General features: G+C 35.0%; 1 protein-coding gene across 1 annotated transcript in view; it reads right to left on the bottom strand.

Moving 5' to 3' along the window:
• TRHDE (thyrotropin releasing hormone degrading enzyme) overlaps positions 1-23,421 on the bottom strand; it is a 388,442-nt gene that overhangs the window by 106,392 nt on the left and 258,629 nt on the right. The window contains exon 7 of the mRNA XM_047067262.1: positions 10,846-10,911. Coding sequence (XP_046923218.1) covers positions 10,846-10,911 — 66 coding nt within the window. The remainder of the gene's footprint in view (positions 1-10,845; positions 10,912-23,421) is intronic.

Below are 23,421 nucleotides of genomic sequence, written 5' to 3'. Positions count from 1 at the left end.
TTTGCAGCTTTGTCCTTCAAGGACACTAGGTGGTGAAACCCCAATCCTGGATGAATCCAAGTATTTGCCTTCTCCAGGTCTGCATCATGCTGCTAAGCATCATGGGAGAAAATAAGGCAATCAGTTTAGTGTTATTATAAACTCATAATTCCCTAACTCAAATAGGCACTCAATACAACAGCCATGCCGTCCTTCCCTTCCCAATCCTTAATCTTCAAACCTCTCTCTGGCCCACTATTACCTCACTTTCAGCTACTGACCTTGCTGAAAAAACACGGAAAAAATCAAATTCATCAGAATTTCCAAATTCCCAAATTTACTGGAAGTATATCTCCTATCAGACATGAGTTCTTTTACCGTCTTAGGGACTCATGTCCCAGTTATCTCTTACTTCTCTAACATTTATCATGCTCTTCTCATCCTGACTCCTTCTCTACCAGCCCAACTAGTACAACAGTCCCCCATCTTTAAAACAAAACAAAAACTTTCCTTAGCCTTATCCCCCTTTAACTACCTAACCTAATTTTCTGATCTCCTTCCTTGCCAAATTTCTTTAAATTTTATGCTACATACACATGTTTCTACTCGGACATTTCCCCTTCACTCTTTAATCCATGCCACGGATATCAATAAATCTGCAAGCTGCCAAAAGAAATACTTTCCAGTCTTTACTCCACCTCTCAGCTGCATTTAACCTCATTGATCATTTTCTGAATCTTGAAATAAGCTTTTTGCTTGACTTGGGGGACACCACACCCTTGGTATTCTGCCTGCCTCTCAGGCTGCTCCGTATCAGTCTCTACCCTGGGCCACTCATCTTCTCTCAATCTCCAAGGGTTACAGCTCCACAGGGCTTGTTCCCAGACCTTTAACCCACAAACATTAGGATAATACTTAGGTACCTCTTCTTCCTCACCTCTCATACACATCTTTCATCCAATCTATCCCTTGGTCCACTTATTCTACCTTCAAAAAAACACTTTGGGAGGTGCTTGGGTGGCTCAGTCAGTTAAGTGTCTGACTTTTGATTTCAGCTCAGGTCATGATCTCCTGGTTTGTGAGATTAAGCCCCACATCAGGCTCTGCACTGACAACATGGAGCCTGCTTGGTATTCTCTTTCCCCCTCCCTGCTGGCGCTCTCTCTCTCTCTTTCTCTCTCTCTCTCTCTCTCAAAATAATTAAATAAACATTTAAAAAAAAAACATTTTGAATCCATCCATGTCTCTGTGTATCTACTGGCTATTTAAGTTGCCATTATCTCTCACCTGAATATTCAAATACCTTCCTAATTTTATTACCTGATTCCTCTCTTGGTATCCAGATTGCCCCAAGCCCAGTGTGTTATTACAAGTTTCCAGATAACTGCTTTAAATACAAATGGAATGCTCTGGTTTCTCTTCAAATCACATAAATCTTTCACCTTTTAAATACAAATGGAACCACATCACATTCCAGCTTAAAACTGATCCTATCCGTAGCATCCCGCTCCACTCAGAATAAAATCCAACCTCCTCAGCACAGTCTCCTTTGGCACTCTATGATTAGTTCCTGCCTTCCTCTCCTACCTTCTCTCTCGTCCTTACTAACTCTGCTCGGACACACCAGTTTCTTTCTTTTCCTTGAACTTAGTTCTCTGCTCCAGCCCCTTGCAGGCCCTTCCATATTTCCAAAATGATCTCCTTCCTCCCCAGCCTTTTCTCACCTTCAGACCTCAGTATACATTCCTTCTTCTGGAGAAAGAGTTCCTGAACACCAAATCTAAAATTGCCTGACCCATCTGCCCATATGTTCTCTCACAGTGTTCTATTTTTTCCTTCCCAGCACTTTTCACATTTAGTAAATATCTATGTATTTGCTTTTTTTTTTCCTGCGTAGGGTCAATCTTACTCTGTTATATATGATTCATGAGATCAGGGCCATACCTGCTGTATACAGCATGCTCTGAATTCTTGGTATTTATTGTGGCATCTGACATAGAGTGGGTATATAATAAGTTGGTGTGGAATAAAAGGATAACTGGACATGCCTGATGGGGGAGCAACATGTACAGTGGATATAAAAACTAAGCACAGCTGGTGCAGGAAGTGAAATCACAATTTTGGTTTATTAACACAAAGCATTAAGAAAAGATTTTAACACTAAAATGAGCTGTTTCCCTTAAGGGTAAAAAATGATCTGTAAAATAATCGCTGGGAAAGACCTTGAGCAGAAGAGAATAGGTGAATATAAGAGACTGATTGCAAAAGGAAATGAGATTCGGTATGACAAATGAATTCACCATTTCTTTGTGTGCTATATTAGCACACAGCCCTCTCTTCCACAGACAGAAACAAGAGGTAGATCAAATGTTTTTAATGCATTTGAACCTTTTATAACTCATTTTCCAAATATGTAACTTAGGGGAGACCTTTGGCACTCCTCCTAAGCCACTAATTTATAACATGTGCTTTTTCACAATAACATTAAAATATTTAGATATCATGGGGAAAATGAATGTGTAGTAAATATGTTATGGTTCATTATTTTTACTTTATAACCACTTATACAAAATTATGAAAATGAGAGTAAAACTTCAATCTTCAAATGGGTAAAACACATGGATGATTATGTCACCAAAGAATGAAATGCAAGAGAATATATGAAAAGTTTTCAACATCATTTGTGATAAAAATATATACACTGAAATAGCAATTGGGTAATCTTTTACTTAGTAAATTAGTAAGACAATTATTTTGAAAATAGGATCCAATGCTGTTTGCTTAGTGTATTATAAAAAGAGAACTTTCAAACTTTATGCCTACTCCTACATATTGGCTTAACATTTTAGAAGAAAAATTGATAACATGATTCCAGAAATTGATATGAAGAGACAACTAAAATATAATAGGAAGATCTATAATTTAAAGACCATTATGGTGCTGTTTAACAAAAACTGGAAAGTGATCTAGATGGTCCCAAACAAGGAAAAAGCTAAATATATTAAAATATTATGGTACGCCTAGTATTAAACTATGTAGTAGCATCACCAAGCAATTATAAAAATATGAGTAATAAGAAAAACCATCTTCCAAATTTAGGAGGGTTCTTTTCACAACAACATTGACTACATTGCCAAATATGTAGTTCTAGGCTATTACGTGAAGGTTCTGAAAAGGGCCCATAAGAGAAAAAGAAATGATTGAAGGAAAAGAAAGGAAACTGCTCATGCAAGAGTTAAATAGGTTAGAGGAAAAAAAAATGCCTCTATGGTAAGTTTATTGTATCCTGAACTAGCAATCTGATCAAATGTAGAGTCTTCAAGGACTGAGAGGCATTTTGCAGATAGATGTACCCACGGGTGTGTATATTAAAGACTGGTGTGCATTTACACACATAACAGCATATGAATATACTCTTCAACAAAATGTGTCTAATAGTTTCACAGATACATTTTAAATAAAGTTATCTTAATTTTTTATGTTTATTTCTGAGAGAGAGAGAGAGAGCACAAGCAGGGAAGGGGCAGAGAGAGAAGGAGGCACAGAATACAAAGCAGGCTCCGGGATCTCAGCTGTCATCACAGAGCCTGACACTCTGTGGGCTCCAACTCCCAAACTGTAAGATTGTGACCTGAGCTGATGTTGATGTTTAGCCAACTGGGCCACCCAGGTGTCCCATAAAGAAAGTTATCTTAAATATCACTTTATAAAACCAACTCTTCTTAGCTAAAATATATAAAATATCTTAAGCCCTTAAATAACAGGTAAGAGAAAACCAATGAATATAACTTTCTAAAACTTCCTGTTGAGCTTCGTAAATGCCTGCAGGATGACCAAACAGAGGTATATGTCGTTAATAATAAAGGATTTTTAGTTCATGCTAGATGGTTACAGTGGTCAGTTAACAACATTTAACTCAGAGGCAAAATGACAAGGATTCAATCAGTAGCTGTACAGAAATTAATTGAAACAGATGAATAGAGATTATTTCGTACTGACTGAGAAATATGAATAACTATTGCTACTTAATGTTTAAACTATTTGTTTTTTATTGGAGATAATATTCTTGATTCTCAAATCCATGGAATATTTCCTTATAATTAATTTTTTTCTATCTAACATTCTCATTAATTTTAGCTTTGTAGTTAGGTCTTTAATAAATTAAATGATAATTAGGTCAAATCCAATGATTAAAACCACCAGCAATGATAACATCATTATCGTATGGTATTGAGTGATCACAACAAATTATCATGAAGTGTTAACCTTTCTATCTATAGTAATTCTAAAACTGCACAGTGATTTAAGTGAAACATAGAGAAAGATGAGCAAAAACTGTCTGTGGTTATTCATTTTACATTAAGCATGATTCAGCTACCATCTGGATGAAAACACAATACTGTCTCTTCAGAAAGGAAATTATCTTCGACACACTGTCTCTCTTCCTCTATTATTTTATGACTTTTCATTTTTCTGAAAAATCTACATGCAAGGGAGCAGACGCTCTCTCACAAATGCAAGCCGGAAGTTATCGAATAAAAATCCTGTGTACACATGTTAACATATAACTTCTCACTGGAACACAAGTTATTGAGTATGTTGTTGCTACTAACAACCCCTCTGGCTTTGTGCCTGTCATTACCTTCAGGCTGTCAGAGTTTTATGAGCACAAACCAATAATAATGATATTTCCCTTTTGCTTTTTATCCACACCTCATTGCCTTACATTGATTTGCATAAGCAATTTCTACCCTGATAATTGGAGCCAAACATCTTGTTCTGGGCTACCTTATGGAAAAGAGCAGTTAAATACTAATCAAGAGAAATCTTTCTTATTCAACCATATTTTAGATGATATTGAATTACCTTCATTGGTTGAGCAAGAAGGTAACGTATTTTCTGACATGGATTTCAGGGTTTGAGTTTATATCAAGCTTAATGATGTTTCTTCATAATTTGAGTTCCCTGGTGTTGATTCATAATAACATGAAGGATGGGATCGTGAGGTTTAAATCATTAAAACAATACTGTTTTTGTTTAAAAAGAAAAAGCAATAGTACTATGTACTAATTATTTTTTAATAGCTACTGAGACAATCAATGTTATCTGAGGATTCCATAATTATAGCCTTATTATTTTATTTCCAGAAAAATCATAGAAAAAGAGAAAATTGTAACTAGGATATTAAAACAAGTAAAAATTATATAAGAAATGTCAACATCATGTAAAAAAAATTCTATCTAAAAGAATCATTACCTGAATTACTTCAGAAATAAGTCTATAATACTCATGTAGAATGAGGATGTGATCTACAGGAACTTAAGTTATAAAAAAAAATAAAAGAAGTAATTCCTAATTTACTGATCATATGCATAAGCATTGCTACATGTGGGTGAAAATTAACAAATATGCACTCAAACAATAATATCCCCAGGAAATGAAAGATGTAAAAACTGACGAATGATTCAGCAATGCTTAAAAAGTATTAGGGGTTGAACATGGAATGAACTACGACTGTACTCAGGAGAATACAGTGTCACCAAAACCAGATGAAGAAAGTCTTTTAAAGTACTTTTGGATAAAGATGGTGGGTTGAACAAACCCATCTAATTTTGCTCCTTCCAAAAACCTAATTAGAACTACTCTTAGTGTATGGGTATAAATTCTTTGTGATACCCAAATATCTTGATTTTCTGAAGTATAGCAGTGGGCTTTCTTGACCTTTAGTCCTCTAATCCTCCCAACAGTTTTGGAAAATTCGTATACCCTGTGCTAAATCCTTTTCTGCTTGAAATACCTAGAGTAGTTCGGTGTTGCTACTATATTAGGCATCAAGAGTGGTATATTCCAGGAAAAGACCCTCAGAGATGGGAAATTTCCATCTGTATTGGATGGTAATCTATGGTTTTCATGGTCAAATTTTCTTAAATAATTATATACAATTGTCTAAATTGAAGAACATACTTTGGGAAAACAAATATTGCCTCAATAGAACATTATCAGAGAATTACAAAGTCTTTGGGATCAAAGTCTATTTCTGACTAGACAGGAGAGAATTGGAATGGGGACCTTGAAAGTCTAAATTCCACTGAACCTTCCTTGACATCAAAAGCAGCTCTTCTAGCCTCTGAAAAAGTTAGTTAGTTACCACTAGTTTGATTCCCTTATAATAACACTCATCAAGGGGGATGCTGATTCTCCTTGAGACAAACCTCCAGTTCACTTCAATGCCATCAGACCGACAGGTACAGTTGATTCCAGCCAATTTCAGGAATACAAGCAGAAATTCTGACTTTAGGGGCACCTGGGTGGCTCAGTCAGTTAAGCATCCAACTCTTGATTTTGGCTCAGATCATGATCCCATGGTTTCTGAGTTCAAGCCCCACATCAGGCTCTGTGCTGACAGTGCAGGGACTGCTTGGGATTCTCTCTCTCTCTCTCTCTCTCTCTCTCTCTCTCCCCCTCTCTGTCTCTCCCCCACCCCCACTCACACTTGGGTGTACTCGCTCTCTCTCTCTCAAAATAAATAAATAAATTTTTTTAAAAATTCTAACTTTAGAAAAGATAGCATATACACTAAAAATCGCCAAGAAATTTCAAAAAGTCCTTAGAAAATGTCATCTGAGACAACTGTATGCACATGTAATGTATCCAGAGCAAAATATGAAAATGTAACATAATATGAAAAATAACAAAAAAGCAAGAGAAATATAAGCAGTTTCTTAGTAGTGGGCAAAAAGAAACATCACCAGCAAAAATTCTCTGTCATAGCAAATGCTGGTCTGATTTGACTACAGCTACAGTACTATGTACGTTGAAGGCCATATAGTCTTAATATTCAGATAATAACTGAAGATTCAAGAACAGGGAATCACTCACTTTTGTATATCTAGTTTACAAATTTTCCCATCAAATTAAAATAGATGTCCCAAATTAAAGTATCAAACCCAAATTGTCTAACTAGCAAAATGCATTAAATAAATCTTACATTTGGACATTCTGAAAGACGAAAAAATCTCAGAGAGTATTCAGTACAACTCTTGCATTTTACAAATCCAGGAAAGATTTAGTGACTTGTAGAAAGCCCCACCATTGATTAAAAACAGAAATGATAATCATTTCCATTGCCTCATGCGTCCAAAATACACCAGCTATTATTTTGGGAAATGGATTATGTAAAACAGTAGATATGTGGAGTCAGAAAAAAACATAAACATTTCTATGTTTTAAAAATATATTATTTATGAGAGCATACATAATCCAACAAGGGTTCATGCTTGGTTTTTTCCACATTTCACTTTCAATTTAAACATCAAAACAGAAGCTGACATATTAATGGTAGCCAGTACTAATTTTTTATACTGCCTATTTACAAAAAGAAGTTTTGAGGCAATTTATTTTAAAATTGTACTAAACTGAACCATTTAAGCATCAAATAAAATTCAAGAAATAAGGGAATTAGACAAAAAAAAATCAAGATGATCAAACCAAAGAAAGTCGTGATTATTCTGTATGAAACTATTTATTAGACTTCCTAATAGCTGATCAAATGAATTATATGATTGTTAGAAACAAAACTTTTCTCAAAAAGTCTCTAGAGTCCCTTTCTACTGAGGAATATATATGTGTACTGAAATTGAGAATATATTTCCCAGGGGTGCCTGGGTGGCTCAGTTGGTTGAGCATCTAATTCTTGGATTTTGGCTCAGGGCGTGATCTTGGAGTTGGTGAGATTGAGCCCCACATCGGGCTCCATGCTGACAGCACGGAGCCTGCTTGAGATTCTGTCTCCCTGTATCTCTGCCTCTGTCTCTCTCTCTCTTTCTCTCAAAATAAACTCAAATTCTCAAACTTTTTAAACTAAAAAAAATAATAAAATATAAGAACACAATATGAAAGGTAGATGAATATAGTTGAATTGATATTCAGATACTTTGCAAGTTAAATATGAACATCTGAACTGATCTAGAAACTTTCCAGAAACCTACTACCTTTCTATATTACTTTTATTATATTTAATATGTAAATATTATATTTATAAATTATATTATATCTGTATTTATTATATCTTAATTTATATTAGATTTAACATTTTATATTGTGTATATTATATAATATATACAGTTGACCCTCAAGGGTTTTCAAACCCAACATGGGTTTGAAGTGCACAAGTCCACTTATATGTGGATTCTTTATAGTACAGTATTATGAATATATTTTCTCATCCTTATGATCTTCTTAATAACATTTTTTATCTAGCTTACTTTATTGTAAGAATACAATAAATAATATATATATAACATACAAAAGTGTATCAATTTACCGTTTATATTATTGGTAAGTCTTCAGTCAACAGTAAGCCACTAGTAGTTAAGTTTTTGAGAGTCAAAAGTTGTATGTGGATTTTGGACTCTGTGTGTGTCAAGTGGGGGTGGTGAGTGCTCCTAACCCCTGTATTGTTCAAGGGTCAGCTGTATTATATTTTATATATTTGCAGCTGTATTAGTAAAAAACATTTTCCTTGTTCCCAAAAGCATTTAGGATGGGTCATAAGGATACAAAAATTGTAAGAGAACACAAATTTTAAAAGAAATCACCATTATAACATTGCTCCTATGTGGAACATGAAAGGCACAAACAAATAAATTGAAGGAAAAAAAGGAGGAGGGGAAAGGAAAGAAAAAGAGGAGGAAGGAAAAAAAAGAAATGAGGGAAAAATATATATGAAAAGCATCCTATTTGCAATTTGGGATTGACCACACCTGTAAATCTAACTCTGGGTCTGTCTGCAATATAAACCTTCACTTGTCATCATAGAAAAGCCATGGTTAATGTAAAAACAATTAATAGATTTCCCAAGCAGAGGGAAGCATTGAAAGTCCAGATTAGCTCCTATAACATGTCAACCAAGACTCCCCAGAGCCTTGTGGATGGGAAATATATTAATATCAACTCTATGACCACTCAGCACCACGACATGAAGTGTCTGTTCAGGAGGTCATTTCCAAAATGTATCCCATAAATCTTCACGCACAAGAGATGATAATTTATCACCTAGACATAGGGATCTACTGTAAACTAATCCAAACTGCTGATGATACACTAAATCAGTTTGAGTGATGAGTATAAATAAAGCTGCAAGCGAAGTCCTGAAGGATACAGATCCATCTGATCAATGAGATGTCACAAGGTAAATGAAATGCAATGTTGACAAACATAGAGTCCCCTCAGTTGAAAATTAACCAAATCAAGTATCAGAGCATAAAGGCACACATTAATACAAGCTTCAAATAAAAGTTTAATATAATAGGAGTCAGAGGGTACCCTCTGTTTCTGAAAAAACTAAATAGTCTGGGTCAGTAGAAAAGGGTTTATTAAAAATTGATGTCTTTTGTATACTATCAAAAATACGACAGGGTAAAGAAAAATTTTACAAAAAAATAATCCTTTCCAAATAATATAACTAGAGTTATTCAATCTGCTGAGCAAATCCATACACACAGACGAGGAAAAACAATAAAAATTTTATACAGAAAATGATTTCACATCAACTTGCTACCAGGAAATCAAATTCAATTTGTGTTGCCCTAATGAAAGCTTAGATATTTTCTGGAACTGTCACAGTCTACAACTTCAGTGGGAAAAAAACATAGGATTGGGGATAGGAAGGACATTCCTCCAGACAGTTGATATTCATGGAGGGCACTCTTTGAGAAAAAAGATTTTCCCAACTATGTGATCAGAATGGAGACTCTAGCAACCGGCAAATAGGTTCAATAGAATTCAGCTATTCTGAAGGTGTCCCTAATGGAAAGAGCTGATTAAAGTAAATTTCAATCCCTGCTGAAACAAATCTGTAAGAATATTTTCTAAAGGAAATCATTCTTCAACAAATTTAAATATTTTTTTCTTTGTTGTGTTAAGTATATGTAGCTTTGTCGTAACATATTTAACTCTTGCTTTGCATTTTACCTTTCGTTCATTTTGGGCAAAGATAGAATTATACTAAAATACGACCTAATCCCATATGTAGTTTATTTAAATTTCAAAATGAAAAGCTTTACAAAGAAGAGATAAGATTGATTGCTCTCTCTGTCTTAGCATAATTGTATTTCAGGTGAACATCAATTTACTTTAAAGGACACTTCTAAGTAGCAGAATGCATCATAAATAATTCATCAATCACAGCTGCTAGGAACATGATTTACTCCGACAGATTCAATGGAATAAAAGTTATATTTTTCTATATTTGTGTTTGCATTAAAGAGTTTAAGAATCCTCTTTTTTAAGAATCCACTCTTAGATTCCATACTTCATACTTTAAATGCAGTATGATAACACTGCTTCTTTTTTTTTCCTTTATTTAAAACATTGTACTTCTAATTTTAAAAACATTTAAACAGCTTTGGAACAAATAACAGTTTATGCATATCAACAGTAAAACAACAACATAAAAGGAAAATAACTGAAAAATTGCAATAGATTTTCTCAAATATATGTAAAGCTAACATAATTTATTTTCACTTTAAATAAACTTTCAAATTTAAGGAAAGTGAAGTAGGCTTTTAGAAAATCTTATACCGATTATTTAGAATCTCATATATTTGAAAAATATTTCAACTTAAAAATGCATATTAAACAGATCTAAATTGCACAGTAGTTCAAAGTTTTCCCATTTGATACAGTGAGAATCCTATCTACCGCTTTCATTTGTCATATGGAAGGACATTGTTCACCTTACTCATCTTCAAGTTTTCCATCAAATTCAGCGATTTTGTATTGGCAATTTCCCAAACTGTGAAATATCTTTAAAATAAATATATTGACAAGGAAAATGTAAGACAAAATAGAAAGCATTTTACTCACTTGCAAACCCCTCTGAAATACAGAATGGCCCATAAAATTAGCCAGCATTCTAATTAGAGCAGCACCCTGTAGGAAAGAGTATTAAAAGGAGAGAGAGAGAAAGAGAAAAGAAGAGAAAAAATGTCAATCAAGTAAAACGACTCTAAAATTATCCTATATTAGTCAAAAAGTCTATTTCATTCATGCTATTATACTCTTAGAAATAGAAAACAAACGAAAGAATCCTGAATACAGTGCCCCACTTACAGATAACAATTAAATATTTTGTTTTGCAGATCTAAAAGTTCTGTGGTTATAAAACCAGTGACTTCTCTTGTACAGTCTCCTGGACAGAGTATCTCAAGGCAATAATAAGCTGTAATTCAGGAGTAATAAAAATTTTATTGAGCACTGTATATGACAAAGTTAATAAAACATAGTTCTTGTTCTTACAAGCTCATAATCTAGTAAGGGAGGGATACCCACATCAATAAATAATCGTATTAAAATATAGCTTTGCAGTAACATAGCTACGCATCTACCCCTGGCTCAACTAAAAGTTGAGCTGTAGAAGTGGAGAGTAGGGAGTACCAAGTATTCAGACTGCTTGGATTCAAATCCTGTCTCTGACTCTCGCCACGTTTACTTAGGAAAATTTTTTAACCTCTCTGTTTCTCACTTTTCTCACTTGTAACGTGTAGGCAATAATAGTCCTTATTTAATGTAATTGTTCTGAAGCTTACGTGAATTGATATATGTAAGGCAAACTGAGTCTGAGGAACAGTAACTGTGATATGAGTGTCAGCTACCTGTATTATACCGGGGTAATTGTTTTTATTTCCTGAATGCTTTGTTTAGAGGCTGGATGTAGCCATATGTCCACATAAAACATGTGATCAATATAAATATTTAGAATAATAGAAGAAAATACTGGTTTAAGAGTCTATTTCACCTATAATGTTATCAGTGCAAAAGGGTAGACATATAACCAATATGAAACATTCCAAATGATGATCAAGCCTGGAGAAACACAAATTTGTATATGAAATATAAATAAGCCTTCAAGAAGATATTTCAAACTGCACCAAATTTTTTAACTATGGAAAAGTGGATTATAAGCAGCAAAAGTATAAATATAAATAATAGGCTGGTTTTAGGGGGAAAAATCCCTTTATGACTACATATCCCACTTCATACCCATTAGAAATTCACACGCTCGGACAATTCATTTCTTTACTAGTTGTTTCTTTTTTATAAGAGAATCATAAGAATCACACATGGATTTTTATCTTGCCTGGAACTCAACTGTTGCAGCCAGTCCAGAGACATAAAAATGAATTTCTATTGTTTGTTAAAAGTTATTTCCTAGAGTCTGAAATTTTAATGCAATCCGATACTCAGGCTCCATGAATCACCATTAAAGAAATGTCTCAAAAAAATTTTCAGTCATCACCAAAATTGCTCTCAAAATTGGTATTTTATTCACAACTCAACAAATGATAAGCTGGACAAGCCATAGAGTTTTATGCCTCTTCTGATATATTTTCCTCCCACACCTTCTTCTCTTTGCTCTTTCTTCTGCTTTTTCCTCTTTATCTTCTCCACACTTGTGTAAGTCCATAAAATATAAGCATTTATGATTCAATCAGAGGACCAGGTTAGAATTCCCTCTAGAACTTATCAGCTCTGCTCCTTGAATTTCCTTGACAAGCTCCCCTCCTATACATTTCCCAATCTAATCTTCCCACCCAGAGGGTAGAAACTGTCAGTTCCGCAGCAAAACTAACCCTTGCCACCTGGGAAGTGAGAGTTAGAATCTCAAGCAGTCAACTCAAACTCTCCTTCAGAACAGAATAGCCATCCTCAGATGATTTAAGTGTTTCCCTCCAGGTAATGATGACTCGGTCTCTTGTCAGGCTATAAAAACTATCAATTTAGCATGGTCTAATGGCAAAAGAGTTCTTTCTAATCATAAAGAATGTACCCGTTTTCCTGTCTGGGTTGAGTGCTAACAGGAGATAAAACCTAGAAATATAATCAATATTTAAAAGTTATATAATACCACCTAATATTATACTGTGTAGTTTAGTCAACTTTTAGAAAATGCTCTGTGTTGCCCACTTGAACATTTAAAATTCTCCAGAGTAGCATGCACTCTTCTATATTTAACTAGCCTTTTCTTTCCAAAGCTGAATTTTGAAAATCCCTAAATCATAGAAAACTGCATAGACAGATGGGATCTCCAACTGTTATCATTCAGCCAACATATACCGGGCACCTACTAGGTATGGATTATAACAAAGATCACACCTCTTAATGCAGGCATAACTCACCACAAACCTTTTCTAAAAAAAAGAAAACACCAAACCCCTTTTGGGGTGTCTGTAAACATTGTTTTCACCAAGTAAACACCATTTGAAATATTGTAACTTACATTCACCTGTGATTCAAAATTCTAGACCCAATCAAACAAAATGGATGTTAGACAGCCTAAGTAGCTTTATGGGGAGTAAATACAGTATTTCTGCAAGATTTTTATAATTTTGAGACTTGCCTATGAAAACCCATTATTGTATTTGCTATACTAAGTTCCAGAGAGAGAAAAGGACGAAAGCAACTAATTTTTTTAACGTTTTATAAAGAATATTTTTTAAAAAAAAAAAGCATGCTTATAAACCCATTCCTTAGGTAGTAATTTTTCTATATGGAGTACTTTTTTCATATGAGTTCTCAGCTAAAATTTGTTTCATTTCACATTGTAGTCATCTGTATGCACATCAGTCTAATAGACACTAAACATCTCCAAAGAAAGGACTGTGTCCTCATGATTTGGTATCCCTGTTCCCTGTGCTTGGCTCAGAGAAGGTGTTCTCCTAACATTTTTTTTTTAATTTTTTTTTCAACGTTTATTTATTTTTGGGACAGAGAGAGACAGAGCATGAACGGGGGAGGGGCAGAGAGAGAGGGAGACACAGAATCGGAAACAGGCTCCAGGCTCTGAGCCATCAGCCCAGAGCCTGACGCGGGGCTCGAACTCACGGACCGCGAGATCGTGACCTGGCTGAAGTCGAACGCTTAACCGACTGCGCCACCCAGGCGCCCCTCTCTTAACATTTTAACTGGATGAGAGAGAAAGAGAAATTAGCAAAAGCATAGCAATTACTTTGTATTCAGCCAGGATACACAGTTTATTACTTTATCAGTGTACTTTAGTGATAAGTAATCACCTTGGAAGAGAGGGAGATCTTCTCAACTAATGGATTCCTTTAACATATGCTTTATTAAGTAAGGTAGTGTACTCAGTATCCTGCAGAATATAAATAGGAATGCCACAAGTCTCTATATTCAAGGACCTTAAAGCCTCCTAAGTGAGATGAGAAGATACAACATATTATACAATGAATGACAAAAGAAAATATTTTACTCTGTTTCAGAGGAGGGAAAAATTCTAATATCTAGAGAGATGAAGGACAAAGGGGATCTAAAAAGTGATGCTTGGGGGGCGCTCAGGTGGCTCAGTCGGTTGAATGTCCGACTTCGGCTCAAGTCATGATCTCATGGTCTGTGAGTTCGAGCCCCGCATCGGGCTCTATGCTGATGGCTCAGAGCCTGGGGCCTGCTTCGGATTCTGTGTCTTCCTCTCTCTCTGCCCCTCCTCCACTCATGTTCTGTCTCTCTCTCTGTCAAAAATAAAGAAACATTTAAAAAAATTTAAAAAGTGATGCTTGGGTTGGACCTTGAAGGATGGATGGGATTCCAGGAGCAAGGTTAAACAGAGAGTATAGTATGTTAAGAATGGCTTTGCATGGTCATGTAGGTGTAAAAGTGAGAAGCACAAGTAGGGAAGATGCTACTGAGGAACAAAGGCATAAACCCAGGCAACAGAAGTTTTGATGGGTTATAACATTTAAGCAGTCATTAGAGAATATCAAATACCAAGGCTAAGGAATTGGATTTCTGTTAAAAGATAAGGAAGGATTTTGGAAAGGTGGTTTTAAAAGTTGACCCTTGAACAACATGGTCTTAAACTGTACAGATCTACTTACATGAAGATTGTTTTCAGTAAACACAGTACAGTACTATAAATGTATTTTATCTCCATTATGATTTTAATAACATATTATTCTGTCTAACTTTATTGTAAAAATACAGAATATAATACATACAACATACAAAATATGTACTAATCAACTGTTTATTTTACTGGTAAGGTTTCCAGTCAACAGTAGGCTATTAGTAGTTAAGTTGTGGGGTAGTCAAAGTTACAGGTGGGTTTTTGCATGGGGTGTCAGTGCCCCTAATTCCTACATTGTTCAAGTGTCAACTGTCTTAGCTATGATATTCCAAAAAAGAAGTCAAATATCTAGAGGCAGAAGAAGCAAATAATGGTAGCAATGAAGATAAACCAGAGATAGGTTTAAGGACTAGAACAAAGATCATCTTATTTCTTTTTATTTTTTTAAATATTTTTTTATTTAATTTTGAGAGATGAGAGAGAGAAAGAGAGAGAGAGAGAGACCATGAGTGGGGGAAAGGCAGAGAGGGAGAACACAGAATCTGAAGCAGGCTCCGAGTTGTCAGCACAGAGCCCGATGTGGGGCTCGAACTCAAGAACCACAAGATCATGACCTGAGCCAAAGTCAGACGGTTAACCAACTGAACCACCCAGGTCCCCCACAAAGATCACTTTAAACCTTAAAGCCTAGTGACTATAAGATGATGTTAGCAGATATGTAGAATTTAAAAGAAAGCGTTAGGTGAATATTGTAACATCTGTTTAGAACATGGGGTGTTTGAGGAACAGGTAGGGAACCAGAAGAACAGAAGGCAAATGTGACCGTAGCAATGAAATTCAGTGGCAGATTATGATTGAGGACCTAAATTAGCATTTGTAGTGGGTGAGATTGCTCAGAGAAAAGTCTGAGGTGGTAGTGAAGGAAAGTGAAAACATAATCTTAGATTCTCTCTACAGAGTCCGAACGATCTGCACTTCAGTGCCTATAACAGGCATCCCATAAATAACTGTTGAGAAAATCAGTAAAGAAATGGAATTAAGAGCAAAGGATGATACATTGTGATAAAAAACAGAAGTAGTATTAAGTATAAGTAGTGTCATGTTTTAAGACATGTTTTAAGAATAAGTGGTTCAGATTTCAAGGAAAAAAAATAGCTAAGAGAAGGCCATAGTATGTCATATTTAAGAGAGAGCTATTTAAGTAGACTTGGTGTGAAAGCCAGATTGAAAAACAATGGAAACAGAAGGAAGAAGGAAAAAGCAGTAAGCATGTTGACATGAGGTTTGCTTATGTTTTTTTAATTATTGAATATCTTATGCAAAGGAAAAGATTCTATCTCCCTTATCTCCCTTCTGTCTCTGGTAGAGACAGAGACTGGATAGGTCTGGAGACAGGTTGTCAATAAATACTGAAAAATTGATGGCTTATCACTTCTCAGGAATGTAGGTGATGTGGCCCAAAGATTATGTGAATTGGAAAGAGTGAAACTAGGTTTGAAGTAACTCTAGTGAAAAGGTAATAGAGAATCAAAATGTGGAAATGTGAAGAAAATGCATAGTTCCAGCTGAAATTATTAATAATGTACTTTTCATTCATTAAACATCTTCTACATGCCATATTACAATACTGTAAGGAAAATATCACTATATTATTTGTCAGATCAGAAAATTGAGGCTTGAAAGGTTGTGTGACTTGTGCAAATTAACACAGGTAGTAAGTAATGGAGCTAGGATTAGAAATCCACTTATATCCAACTCCAAAATCAGTAACCTTAACCAATTTGGTTTACATTATTTTGACCCCAAATCAAAATAGTTACATGATACTCTTCAGAAGCACTAGATACAGCAGGAACTTAGAAAAAGAAAGATAATTCTTAGAGTTATTCATACATTGGAATCAGTAGATATTCCAAAAAGAGGATGAAGGGACATCTAATTCAATGAGACATAGTGAAATAGTTGACCAGTATGCCCAGGACTGGGGATAAATTAGAAGACATAAACTGACTAGCATAACAGAACATGTGCATAGACTAAAAGTCACAAAGCTAGGTTAGGTTGAGTAAGAAGAAAACACTAGCAGAGTTAAAAATAGTGATATTTTTTATCAAATGCTATACATGGAGGTGGCAGCAGTGAAAATGTACTGCTCAGATTTCCTCCTATTACTCCTGTGCATTTGCCATCATGAAAGTAGCACTTTCCTTAGTTTACTCCCAGCCGACGACTATGCACAACAGTGGAATTAAGGTGGGTTCATTCCATTGAGATAGGGTACTCCTCTAACAGGAAATTCTGGCTAAGAAGTCCCCATTGGCCTGGATGGACAGGCCATAAAAGAAGGACATAAAAGGGAAAGAAAGTTAATTCAACATAAGAAAGCAGAATTAATATCCTGTTGCTCCAGACCCATGCTTGGAAGCTTTAAATCCTCTCTGATTTACTACTTCCTGAGGCCAAGCCTCTATCACTGAACAGATGAATTATTCCACAGCCTCCCAGAACATCCTCAGAAAACTTCTTACTCTCTCAAGTCTATCCTATGGACCACATCAGACTAATTATTTTATTTTTATTTAATTATTTATTTTTTAGAGATTGGGAGACAGAGTGCAAGCAGGGGACTGGCAGAGAGAGAGGGAGACACAGAATCCGAAGCAGGCTCCAGGCTCTCAGCTATCAGCACAGAGCCCGATGCGGGGCTCAAACCCATGGACCACAAGATCATGACCTGAGCTGAAACTGGACACTTAATTGACTAAGCCAGCCAGGTGCCCCCAGACTAATTTTAATAATTACTTCTTAGGAATCATGTTTGCTAAACATCCTAGTTCTGTCATCTACTAGATGGAAGAGGTTAGGCATGTTAGATAAGTTCTATCAGTACCTACATTAAAATATAACAATAACAATGACTACCACTACTGATGATGATGATGATGATGATGATGAAGATTACAGTCACCTCAAGATTTTTCTAAGTATTCATTTGAATCATTTATGAGAAGTACGTGAAACAGTGTTTGCCATATAATATGTTTCAACAAAAGTACATAGTCATTGTCCTCACCATTACCATCATTTTTGTTAGCTCCTTGCCCTCAAACTCTTTTCTTTTCAACAAATTTCTGATAGCAGTGAATCAAGACCATACACAATGAAACTCCCCATTACCTACCAACACTTTTCCCCCACATGACCAAATATCCAACTTCTACTCTAGTTAAGCTGATCTTTTCATTATCCTGTGACCATACCTTATACCTTTATGTTTTAATTATACTATTTACCTCCATAGCAATAATATTCCTTTTCAATCTTATATTGTAAGCACTATCCATTATTCAAAAACACAGGGAAAGTCCATACTGTCCTAGAATACTTTCCACAAATGTAAGCCCTCAACTCTTTTCTCTCCATGGCAGTCATAAGCCCTTTAAGCCTAACGACACAATTTATCAAATTATTTTACATCACTCACTGTTTCATATGACTATTTCTTCTTTCTACAACTGGAGGCAGGTCATATCAGTGAAACTTATTACTGGCACACCTGTTAGCTGTCAATGTCGTATCTTTTCCATTGCCAGGAAAGATATTCCTAGCTAAGAGTAGTATCCACCAACTACTTGCTATTTTCAAATCAGTAATCCAAACCATGAGCTCGTAGCCAATACACAGGTCTCAGTCTTCCCTGTTATGAAATTCGGGATCTCCCCTACACTAAGAACTTTTAATGTTTTGTATTCTAAGGCAATGACATTCAAACAGTGCAATCTATATTTAAGTCAGTAGAAAACCAAAAATGAGGACCACAGATCCAGAGACCAAGAAAACAGGGAGATTTCAATGGTGTCAGAAATAGCAATTCATTGAAAGCTTTCAATTAAATAAATTTGAAACATAGCAATACTGTAAATTCAAATGAATGTTCATGGAAGGATACAACATAAGAGCAGCAATTAACAAAATAGAAAATAAATGGTTGAAAAGATGAAAAATAAAATGTATCAGATCTATAAAAATACTAATAGTTAAGTTCTGAAAAAATTGATCAAGGGGAAAAAGAAGAAAAAATATCAAATGAACAATATTAGGAAGAAAAATGGACACATAACTACTGAAAAAATTAAAAATTACAAATAGTGAGAGAATACTATGGTAATTTATGCTAATAAATATGAGAACTTAGATAAAAAGAATTTTCTATGAAACTACAAAGTTGTCAAAAATGACTCAAGAAGTAAAAAATACTAATCACTGGAAAAAAAATTAAAATAAGGAAACTACACCCTCCCCCCACACACAAATACATGCCAGGTAGTTTTATAAGCAACGTAAATTTAAGGGAAATTTTCCAATATGTTACTCTTGTCTTATACAAATTACTATAAGAAAATAAAAAAGGGTAAAACCTTTGCATTTTTTATGATGCTTGTGTAGCTGATATGTAAACTGGACAAAGTAAATGATAGTCTAATCTCATTTTTGATCATGTATGGATATATATATATATATATATATATATGTAAATTCTGGGATAAATCCCACTTACATATTACATATAATAATATATAAATGTAACTTACTAATATATATTATATTATTCTATAATACAAAAATTATATATACATATAATGTATATTAAATGCATAAAAACTTGAGTTTACCCCAGAAATTCAATAATAGTTTAATAACAAAAATTCTGTGAACGTAATTCATCACATTAATGGACTAAAAGAGATAAACTATACAATGATCTCAATATATGTGAGAAAAACATTTGCTATAACTTAGCATTCATTCAAAATAATATACTTTAGTAAACTAGGAAGAAAAGGGAATGCATTAACATGTTAAAGAGCATTTTTAAAAAAATGTACCATAGGCACCTGGGTGGCTCACTTGGTTAAACGTCTGACTCTTGATTTTGGCTCAGGTCATGATCTCACGGTTCCTGAGATTGAACCCCAGGGCCGGCTCTGTACTAACAGTGAGGAGCCTGCTTGGGATTCTCTTTCTCCTTCTCTTTCTGTCCCTCCCCTGCTCACACTTTCTCTCAAAATAAATAAATACACATTTAATAAATATATGCTGAATGTTGAAACATTATATGCATTTCCCATAAGATGGCAGTGAGACAAAAATAGCCTCTATTAATAACTGTATGCAACAGTACAATAGAACAAGTAAATAAACAACAGAAATATGAACCAAAGATAGCAGTAAAGCAACAAATTAGTATTATTCAGAGTTGATGTGAAAATCCAAATAAATGCATTAGAATTATTCTATAAAATCAATAAAGAGTGCAGCAAGTTTGCCTGACACAGATCAGTACATAAGGGGAAAGTGGGTGCTGGGCATTGAGGAGGGCACCTGTTGGGATGAGCACTGGGTGTTGTATGGAAACCAATTTGACAATAAATTTTATATTAAAAAAATCAAGAGAGTTGATACATATTAGTAAAAACTAATTTAAATAATTAATTATATAGATATTCTCAAAAGCAAAATAAAAAAACACAACAAAACCAAATATTATGTGAAGAAATTAAAACTTACTCAGTGTTTTCATGGGAACAATTATACAACTGACACAAAAAACTAACAATGAAGAACTATAGATCCCTTATAAAGTTAGAGAGTCATTATTATAAAAATGTCAAAATTAATCTATAAATTTTCAAAAGATTTTTTCCCCAGAAACTACCTTCATCTGAAAATTCATAAGGATTGTCATAGTTAACAGTAGCAATCTTAAAAGAGCTTAAGACAGGGTGAATCATCATACCTGATAGCAAACCTAAAAAGCTCGAATAGTTAGACTGAAGGCAGAGGTGTTGAAGCAGGGATACACGTATAGATCAGGGACCAAAACAAAGGGCTGCAGAAGCACCAGTGTGTATACTGGCGATAGCAGACAGAGCTGGTATTACAGAAGAGTGGAACTAGCACAAGGAATTCATAAATAGCACTGAAAAGACTGATTATCTAAACAAAAATGCAATTACATTTACATCATGACACACAAAGGAAACAACAGAAAATATCCCTATCGATTAAAGAACTTCATGTAAAATGAAAACAAAATTAAAAATTAGGAAAAAATATCAAAGCATGTCTTCAGGGATTTACATTGAAGAAAGCTACTTCAATAAATCAAAAAGCATGGAGCATAATAGAGAAAATGGACGAAGAGACTACAACGGAGTTAAAAACATCAGCATGACAAAAGACATCATACATTAAAAGATAAATTACAGTCTTACTAGCAACAAAAAATTAGCATCCAGAATATTAAAAAAAGACTCTCATTAATCTATGATTAAATAAATAAGCAAACAAACTTAGGGGCGCCTGGGTGCCCAGTTGGTTAAGCGTCTGACTTCGGTTCAGGTCATGATCTCACAGCTGGTGAGTTTGAGCCCCACGTTGGGCTCTGTGCTGACAGCTCAGAGCCTAGGGCCTGCTTTGGATCCTGTGTCTTCCTCTCTTTCTGCCTCGCCCCCACTCATGCTCTATCTCTCTCTCTTAAAAATAAATAAACATTTAAAAAATATTTAAACAAACTTAAAAACAAAGACCTCATTGGAAAATGGGCAAAGGATGAACTCCCAACAGTTTATTTTTGCTTTTGTTTCCCTTGCCTCAGGAGACATATCTAGAAATTAGTTGTTATGACCAATGTCAAGGAGGTTACTGCCTGTGTTCTCCTCTAGGATTTTTATGGTTTCAGGTCTCACATTTAGGTCCATTTTGAATTTATTTTTGTGTACGGTATAAGAAAGTGGTCCAGTTTTATTCTTTTGTATATTATTATCCACTTGTCCCAACACCATTTGCTATGATCCAGCAATTGCACTACAAAGTATTTACCCATACAAAAATAATAATTCAAAGGTATACATGCACCCTGATGTTTTTAGCAGCATTATTTACAGTAACCAAAGTATGGAAATAGCCAAAATGTCTATCAATTGATAAATGAAGAACATGTGGTGTGTATAAACACACACACACACACACACACACACACACACACACACTGGAATATCACTCAGCCAGAAAAAGAATGAAATCTTGCCATTTGCAATGATGTGTATGGAGCTAGAGAGTATTATACTTAGCAAAATAAGAGACTCAGAGAAAGACAAATACCATATGATTTCACTCATATGTAGAATTTAAGAAACAAAACAAGTGAACAAAGGGGAAAAGAGAGAGGGGAGGCAAACCAAGAAACAGACTCTTAACTATAGAGAAGAAACTAATGGTTACCAGAGGGGAGGTGGTTGGGGGGATAGGGGAAATAGGTGATAGGGATTAAGGAGTGCACTTGTGATGAGCACCAGGTAATATATGGAAGTGTGGAATCACTCTATTGTATACCTGAAACTAACATTACACTCTATGCTAAATAACTGGAATTTAAATAAAAACTTAAAAGAAGAAAGAAAGGGGGTGCCTGGGTGGCTCAGTGGGTTCAGCGTCCGACTTCGGCTCAGGTCATGATCTCATGGTTTGTGAGTTCAAGCCCCGCGCCGGGCTCTGTGCTGAGAGCTCAGAGCCTGGAGCCTGCTTCGGATCCTGTGTCTCCCTCTCTCTCTGCCCCTCCCCCACTCATGCTCTGTCTCTCTCTGTCTCAGAAATAAACATTTAAAAATAAAGAAAAAGAAGAAAGAAAGAAAGAAAGAAAGAAAGAAAGAAAGAAAGAAAGAAAGAAAAAGAAATCATTAATCAAAGTTAGGAAGGGAGGAAGGAGGGAGAAAGGAAGAAAGGAGGAAGGGAAGGAGGAAGGAAAGGGAAGGAAGAAAGAAAGGAAATGGGCAAAGGATATATACAGAAAATTCAAAATGTAAGAAACACAAAGGGCAGTAAATACAAAAAGAGATTTAATCTCACTAAAAAACAAAGAAATGCAAATTGAAACAGTAAGATAGCATTTCATAGCCTTAATAAGTCAAGCAAGAAACTGGGGAGTTTGATAATGTCAAGTACAGATAAGGACTTGAGGAAACAGGATCTTTCAAACAGTCTAGTGGGAATATGTATACAAGCACATTGGTGGGGAAAATGACACACTATAGCAAATTTAAAGATTCATTTATTTGGAAATTAACACACAATTATTGAGTGCTTGCTCTGCCAGGCCCTGCTATAAGGACTAAGATAATGCAGAGAACAAACCAAATAAAACTTTCATGGGGTTTACATTCTAGAGAGAAGAAACAGTTAATAAGCAGCTTAATGTTATCATGCCAACTACTGATTATTGCTCTGAAGAAAACTAAAGCGGAGTAAGGGTGTTGGAGAGTGATGGAGGATATGGATTCTCAAATTTTATGTAAGAAAATTAGGGAATATTTCTGTAATAAATTGACATTTGAACAGAGACACGAAGCGAATGAAGAAGTAAGCCATGTTGATAATTGGGGAAGATCATCCCAGGCAGAGAGTACAGAGTTGACTTCTGAAATCTAACATTCAGAAGAGAGATTGGGCCTAGAAGCCCAGGCTCCCACAAGGAGCAAGTAGAGATTAAAAAATATATTTTTATATTATATATGCATTACTTT

The sequence above is a fragment of the Lynx rufus genome, unplaced genomic scaffold (assembly GCF_022079265.1).
Source record: "Lynx rufus isolate CCGP_SWC_20201006 ecotype Redwood Valley unplaced genomic scaffold, mLynRuf1.p SCAF_7, whole genome shotgun sequence".
Lineage (NCBI taxonomy): Eukaryota > Metazoa > Chordata > Mammalia > Carnivora > Felidae > Lynx > Lynx rufus.
This window is presented reverse-complemented; position numbering and strand designations above follow the sequence as displayed.